This window comes from Gavialis gangeticus, unplaced genomic scaffold (genome assembly GCF_001723915.1).
Source record: "Gavialis gangeticus isolate Ggan-Ray unplaced genomic scaffold, GavGan_comp1, whole genome shotgun sequence".
In the NCBI taxonomy this organism is placed as follows: Eukaryota; Metazoa; Chordata; order Crocodylia; family Gavialidae; genus Gavialis; species Gavialis gangeticus.
The window spans coordinates 28281085-28288196 of NW_017729028.1; the positions used below are offsets into that span (position 1 = coordinate 28281085).

At 64.6% G+C, this 7112-nt stretch overlaps 1 protein-coding gene across 3 annotated transcripts; it reads right to left on the reverse strand.

The window, feature by feature from the left end:
• Window positions 1-6: 6 nt before the first annotated feature.
• SNX17 (sorting nexin 17) lies at window positions 7-6412 on the reverse strand. Of its 3 annotated transcripts, none has more exons than XM_019520859.1 (15): window positions 6252-6412; window positions 5290-5364; window positions 4783-4900; window positions 4379-4443; window positions 4113-4223; window positions 3345-3435; window positions 3180-3267; window positions 2689-2758; window positions 2508-2600; window positions 2059-2262; window positions 1731-1853; window positions 959-1036; window positions 685-759; window positions 554-595; window positions 7-461 (listed from the first exon to the last, which is right to left on the reverse strand). In XM_019520859.1, the coding sequence occupies exons 1-15, from the start codon at window positions 6300-6302 to the stop codon at window positions 342-344; spliced, it is 1404 nt and encodes a 467-aa protein (XP_019376404.1). In that variant the 5' UTR covers window positions 6303-6412; the 3' UTR covers window positions 7-341. The 3 variants fall into 3 exon arrangements, with proteins under 3 accessions (XP_019376404.1, XP_019376403.1, XP_019376405.1); XM_019520858.1 differs by having other exon boundaries at window positions 1731-1862; XM_019520860.1 differs by lacking the exon at window positions 6252-6412 and having other exon boundaries at window positions 1731-1862; window positions 5290-5412.
• Window positions 6413-7112: the final 700 nt, after the last annotated feature.

Genomic DNA, 7112 nt, shown 5'->3' on the forward strand with positions numbered 1-7112 from the left:
GCCCAGCAGCGTGCGGGGACTGGCTCTAAGTGCAAGCGATGGTCCAGGGCTGCAGGCCCAGGGCAGGGGGGCCCTGGCTTGGCTCCGCCCAGGGACACCTCTCTCGTTGCTACTGCTGCTGCCCCTGCCTCGAGATGGAGCAGCCATGACCCTGCCTGGGCCCCTCAGAAGCCAGCAGCAGCAGCAGGGAAAGGCCGTCCCCGCCCAAAGGCAGCGGCAGGCAGGGGAACAAGGTCCCCATGTCCCCGGGGGGGCAGAGGATGGTCCCCAGGTGAGAGGCACATGGAGGGCGACCCAGTGGCAGGTCATACATTCCTAGGGGTGGCCATGGCCCCGGGTGGCTACAGGTCCTCGTCGCCGATGCCCTCAAAGGCGTAGTTGCCGTGGAAGTCGTTGTTGCCAACATCACCAGCAGAGCTGGAGTGGCTGATCCCTCGGAGGCTGACGGAACTGAGCTTGCTCTGCAGGTGAGGGTGCACGTTACATCCGGCCCCGATTATCCACCCTGTGGCCCCCAGCCCCTGCTGTCATCCCCCCAGCCCCAGTGACTCACTGAGAGCTTGGCTATGGGCTCCCTGCTGCCATCCGGAGAGTCCTGCGGGGATACGGACAAACACGCAGGTGGGAGTAGACACTGGGGGGCAGGGGCAGGGCAGGGGCAGGCCAGGGTGAGGCAGCACTCACCAGAAGTGGGGGTGATTTCACGGCCTGCTGGCTGTCGGAGCGCCGCAGCCCCCCATTCACTCGGCGTCGGAACATCTGGGGAGGGCAGGAAAGGCTCAGCAGGGCCAGGGGCCCCCTCCCTGCACAGAGCGTTCCTGCCATGACTGCCCCGGGTGTCCATCCCCACTCAGTCCAAGTCCCTGCCCATAAGCCATGGGGTTGCTCCTGGCAGCCAGATCCCCTGGGGTTGGTGGGGGCCAGCTACAAGCCCCAGTCTTGTCCCCCAGGCTCTCACCTTGCGGATGCTGCCTCCAGACTTCTTCACCATCAGCTCGTCCACCATGGACTGCAGGCAGATGCTCAGCATGATGGCCTGAGAAGAGCCACAGTCACAGCCAGCCTGGCCCCCTGCTCCACTCCACCCAGCTTGCCAGGGATGCTACGTGTGGCTCTGGGCACTGGTGCAGCAAGGTGACAAGGGTAGTGTGGGGTTGGGGAACCTGCTCCAGAGCAAACCTACTGTGGCCCTGGAGCCCCATGCATGGCAGACAGGCTGGAGCCCCAGGAGGGGCTGCAAGGGAACAGGCCCTGGCAGTCTCGCACCTCGGGGCTCTGGCTGGCCACAGGGCCAGGCCAGCAGGGAACTTCCCCCCCATTAATGTTTTATTGGCTCTTGGAGATGTGGGCAGGGCTGAAGGGTCCCAGGGTCTCTCTCTCCTCTGGAGCACTGGCTGGAGCTGTCCCTGCTGGTGCCGAGACAGCTGAGGCTGAACTGTCACCCAGTTGGGACCAGGACGGACTCACCCTCCACACAAGTCAGCGGGGCAGGGCTGGGGGAGAGGCGACCCCCTCTAGCATGTTCCCTGCCACCATGGCTGGGTGAGGCCCTTCTCCCCACATGCAGCAGGGGCCAAGGCATTTTTTTCCCTGGTGGGTGGAATTTATGGCTGTGCAGGGGCCAGAATGGATCATTTTGGGAGTCCTTTGGGCAGATGACAATCTGCAAACAGGCAGCCCCTTCTCCAGCACCAACCCCTGCCTCTGCAGAGGCACTAATGTGGCTGTACCTGGGGGCTGGTGATGGTGACCCACTGCAGCCGGTCCTTGCTCATCAGGTACTCAAAGGCCAACTCCAGCTTCACCTCGGCCTTTCCCGGGCCACTCCCTGCTGGGCCGTTGGTTGTGGGCACCTGTGAGGACTGAGGATGAGGCCAGGGCTGCCCCTTCCCTGCTGGGATCATGGGGGCATCGAGCAAAGCCCTGGCGCCAGGCAGGGACTGGCTCCCAGCCAGTACTGGGCCTGTGCCACAGGAGGAAACACAGAACTCCAGGCCCCGTGGCCCTCAAGGTGACGCCTGCAGATGGGCCCCGGGCCCCTCCCGCGCACTCACTCACCGAGGATGTGACACGCCAGCAGCGCATGCGGGTGACCTTGAAGCTGCCCTCCTTGATCTGCTCACTGGGCAGCCGCACCTGGAAGTTGAGCTCGTTGTTGCCGGCACTGACAACGACGTGGCAGCCCCGCTCAGGGAAGTCGGTCACACAAGGGTCGAACTTGAGATAACCGTAGTACTTCAGCGTCTGTGCCAGCCGGATGAACTGTGTGCAGGAGCCAGAGCCAGGCCCTGAGTCAACATGGGCCCTGCACAGATCCACCCCCCTCCACCTTGCCAGGCCTAGCTCTCCACTGGCCTCTGGGGCTTTTGAGGTTCCCTGCCCAGCTCTCTGCCAGCACCTCAGGTGCCATGCTGCAGCCAGAGACCCTGGGCTCCTGCCCGAGGCACAGCAAGGGCCAGGCTGGCACTCTAGCTGGAGACAACCTGGATGGCCATGGCAGTACCCACCTCCTTTTTGGAGACCTTCTCCTGCAGCGACTTGAGCTGCCGGTGCTGCTCCTTGTTCACCAGGATCCAGCCACGCTCTATGTCTGAGACGGTCTGTGTAGGGGCAGGCCAGTCAGGCCAGACTGAGCTGGAAGCGGCCCCAGCACTGCCAGAGGCACCCCCCAGCCTGGGCTGCACTCACCTGGGCATACAACAGGTTCAGCCCCACGCGGTGCTCCATGACATCGTCGTCATAGGCTGAGTCCCAGTAGCTGGGGAGGCAGCGCAGCTCAGCAGTGCAGGCAAAGGGCAGCCAGAGGTACTCGATATCAGGCTGGGGCCAGCACTGTGGCCCTGGCTCTGCTCCCCCCATCCCTGCCCCACCACACCAGCATGGCCTAAGCGAGGGGCAGGAACCAGGGGTCTATGGGTAGGGGAGCTGGGAGGTCTGGGCCTGGCAGGGGCAATTGGGGTGGGGGAGGAGTGGGGGGGCCCAGGGCTTCTCAGGGCTATGGCTGGAGTGGGGAGGGATGAGTTTCCCCCAGGATACAGCATGGGGCCTAGCAGAGCAGGGGCAAGGAGTAGCCCAGCTGCTCTGAACTGAGAGGTGTCAGGCAAGATGCTCTGGCCCCAGCAGGCCCCAGTGGTGCCCAGGAGGACGGGGGTAGGGCAGGACTCCCCAGTGCAACTCGCCTCTTGCGTAGGATGATCCTGTACTCAGGGTTGTGCAGGCTGGTGACGGACACATAGGGCAGCTCAAACTCCTGCAGCTTCCTCACAACTGCACAGGAGAGCAGTGCTCAGAGCTGCCCGTGGGGGGCTGACAGGACCCCTCCCCTCCCCACAGCCCCCACTCACAGGAGAAGCCTCCATCCTTGGTCTCTCTCACCAGGAAGAGGCTGAAGTAGCCAACCAGATCATCCGGCAGGTCCAGCTTGGAGGCTGTGGCCTGGGACGCATTTGCAGGAGGTCACTGGACAGGCAGCACTGGCCGCCCCTCCCTGCCCCACCCCACAATTAGGCACTTTCTGCCCCAAGCCTGGGCTTGGGGGTGGAGGAGGGATCACAGCAGCCCCTGGGAAGCAGTGCCTGCCCCATGTCAACAGGTCACAGTAGTGACAGACTGTGGGGATGCCAGGTGCCATGCTGCCCCATGTGGGGAGGCTTCCACACGGTGCCTGGGTCTCTGGGCACCGCACCGCTGTTCAGGGACAGGGCCGGGCATGCGAGGAAGGCTGAGCGCCACTGTCGTCATGGAGCTGCTTGGCAGGCTGCCCATGGTACCTATGTTGAGAGGCACTGGCACTGAAGGGGAGTGGGCTTGGATGCCGGCTCCACCAGGGAGAGGGGGCAGCTGCATCCAGGGTCCTGGCCATAAGCCCAGTTGGGCAGGGGTAAGGGCAGGGACTCAGCTCAGCCGCCCCAGGGTCTCAGAGTCTGGAGAGGCAGGGAGAGGGGGCAGCCAGCCCAGCACACCCGGGGCTCCAGCCCCCAAGTGGGGCCAAGAGCTCCGAGGCAGGGTTCTGTGCAGGGCCTGCTCCCTACTTCTCGCCCTTGACCCCAAGTGCAGCCATGAGCCAGGCAGAGCAAGCACCAGGTGGGGCCCAGGATCCGACCATCCGGTACCTCCAGGACATCCTCAGTCTGGTCTGAGGTGAGGATGGAGATCTCGACCTTCTGCCCGTTGGACAGCAGCACCTGCAGCTGCACCTCTTCTGTTGGGATCTGCTGCGTCTCCTGCCAGCAGACCGGGGCAAGGATGTGAGCACCTGACATTCCCCCATCCCAACCTACCCCCAACAGCACCCCTCTGCCCCCGTGTCCCATCTCTAGCCCCTCACACACCTGGCACCCACCCGGCAGCAACACCTGCGCCCCCCAGCCCCACACACCTGCTGGGCTTTGCGCAGGAAGCTATTGAAGATCTCGCTGCCTCCCAGTGATGGGTCCTGCCGCACTGGGGATGAATGCAGGCGGGAGTCAGGTCAGGTGGCTGCCCAGAGCTTGTGGGGCATGGAGTCCATGTGGTACCACTTCCCCCCCAACACCAGGGTGACCTGGCCTGTGCTGGGCAGAGGTGGGTTGGACACCTGGAGGCAGCTGGATGCAGCCTCCCTCAAGGGAGCTCAGGAAGTGGCAGTGTCTGGCGTGACCAGATTGAGGCCTGGCAGCCTGTATGGATGTGGCCCAATGCAGGCAGGGCCCCAGATCCTCCAGCAGCACTTCCATGTAGCCTGGCTGGCAGCTCTGTGCCACAGGGCCACTTTGGTAGTACACACATGCATTGGGGGCTCCCCCGCCTGCATGTACTTTTCCAGCTGCTCCCGCCGCTGCTCCACCTCGGCCGGCGTGAGGGTGAAGATCTTTTTGGGTGGGAAGGCGGGCACCACATTGGCGCCGTACTCCTTACGCAGCTAGACAGAGGCCACAGAGCCATGAGCGGCGAGAAGCGCAGGTGCAGCAGAGCCACAATGCGTGGCAGGTGCCCCATACCCACCCCACACCCCCAGATGCTTCCTGCCTCCCTGGGTGCAGCTGTGTGGGGTCTGGCCCACCCTTGCCTTCTGGCACCCTGTACTATGGCAGCGCAGGGGCTGGTGGGAGCTGCTCTGGAAAGCTGCTGCCCTGGGGGTGGGCAGATGTCTCTGAGCTCATGGCTTGCTGCCCCTCCAGACCCAGCCTCCCCCACCCTTCTCAGGATCAGCCCAGGGAGGGAGCAGTGCAGGAAACATGATTGAGCCAGAGGGACCTGATCTTGCAGGGTGCCCAGCTCCACCCCCCACCCTGCTGCCCCTGTCCCTACCTGCTCGTGCAGGCCCAGCAGCTGGCTGTAGCGCACCCGGCAGTGCAGGACGCCATTCACGTGGATGTTATAGGCCTGCAGGAGGGGCAGACAGACAGACAGGCACATGTGTCAGGGCCACCACAGGCTCTGTGTAATGCTCAGCACATTAGGGGTGAGGGGACACTGGATCAGCCTTCTGCTCGGTTCATGTCCCTTCCTGGGTTGGCAGAGCTGTCCTGCACAACCTCCCTCTGCCCATCCCGCTGGCCAGCAGGGCTGGAGACTGGCAGCGCCACACAGTGTCACCACCTGAGCAAGCCTGTAACAAATGCAGGTGAGGGGCAGTGGGCAGCTGGCATCAGGAGGTGGGGACCATTACCCCACGGGGTGCCCTGCTTCCTGTTTTGCAAGCGACAGGGAATGCCCTCCAGGCTGCGCAGCCCATTGGCGGGGCCAGGATGCGCTGGGCAGTTCCTACCACCTGCCTCCACGCGGGGCCCGCCCCAGCCGCCCTCCCTGCCTCGCCCTGCCTGCCCCGGGGGCAGTGGGCTCCGCGGGCCGCACCATCCCCTGGTCGTGGCCTGCTGCTGCCTCCAGCTCTTTGGGTCCAGGCCAGGGCCTGGCTCTAGGACGGGGGCCCAAGGTCCCGTCGTCCCCACTGAGACCCGGCCTTGCCTGTCTGTTGGTTGCCTCTGGCCTTGGCCTGAGCACTGCGCCTGGCTCGCTCCCCCGCCCCGTGCCGATGCCTGGCACAAGTTGCCCCTCAGTCACTGGTGGCTGAGTGCGTTGCGCTGCTTCTGCCTCTGGCTGTTGGTTGTCTCCCCACCCAGCATCGGCCCTGCGGCCTCCTCCAGCGCTTCCCCCTGGTGCAGGACCCAAACCAAGAGACCAAGGCCAAAAAAGCTTGGGGACTGTGAGAGGGAGGCTGTTTGCAGAGTATGTGGGGAGTGAAAGCAGCCCTGCACTGGCAGAGCCCTTACTGACAGAGGCAGCAAGATCAGCAGTGGGAAGGCAAGGCAGAAGCGATCCATCGCTGTTTCCGCTCTGGGAGGACAACGTGCTCAGGTCACGCGGAGACAAGGAAAGACTTTCCAGACCAGCCGTGACTCGGGAGCACGCTGAACAGCATCTGCTAGCAACAAACCTGCATCCGTCCTCTCCAGGGCTCTGCAAGAGTCAGGCAGGAGCTGAGACCCCCGACTCCCTGCATTCATCGTTAACGCCCCTCAGCCCAGGGAATCTCCAGAGGCCGGGAGAGCGCAAGAACTGGCAGGTACTGGCCACAGGCAGCAACGAGTCCAGGGGGAGACAGTCCAGCCAGCCTGGCCCCAACCCCAGAGCTGGAAAACGGGCACAGTCAAGCAACGGTGACTCACTAGCACCCCTCACTGCATTGTGCTACAACAAGCCACCCTGTGCCTCGGTTTCCCGACGCCGGGACCGTGCTGCATGGCGCTGGCAGCACGGCACGGAGACAGTGGCATTGGCAGGCACGGCCCTGGGCAGCAGCATTCCAGCAGGTCTCCGCAGCCAGGTGCGAAGCCCGACATCCGACTGCATTTTTACCAGCTCTTTGGCAGTGAAGCGACAAGCGGCAGGACGCGGGCCTGGTGCGCCCGAACCAGAGGACAGGGAACCGCACGGGAGCCGGGCGCGGCGCTCAGGCCGAGGCCAGAGGCGACCAACGGACAGGCGAGACCTCAGGCCCCCCGGCCTAGAGCCGGACGCCGACCTGGCCCCGAAGGGCTGGAGGCAGCAGCGGGCCGGGGCCGGGACCGGGACCGCGACCAGGGGACGGCGCAGCCCGCAGGGCCTTCGCTGCAAGACGGCCCGACCCGCGG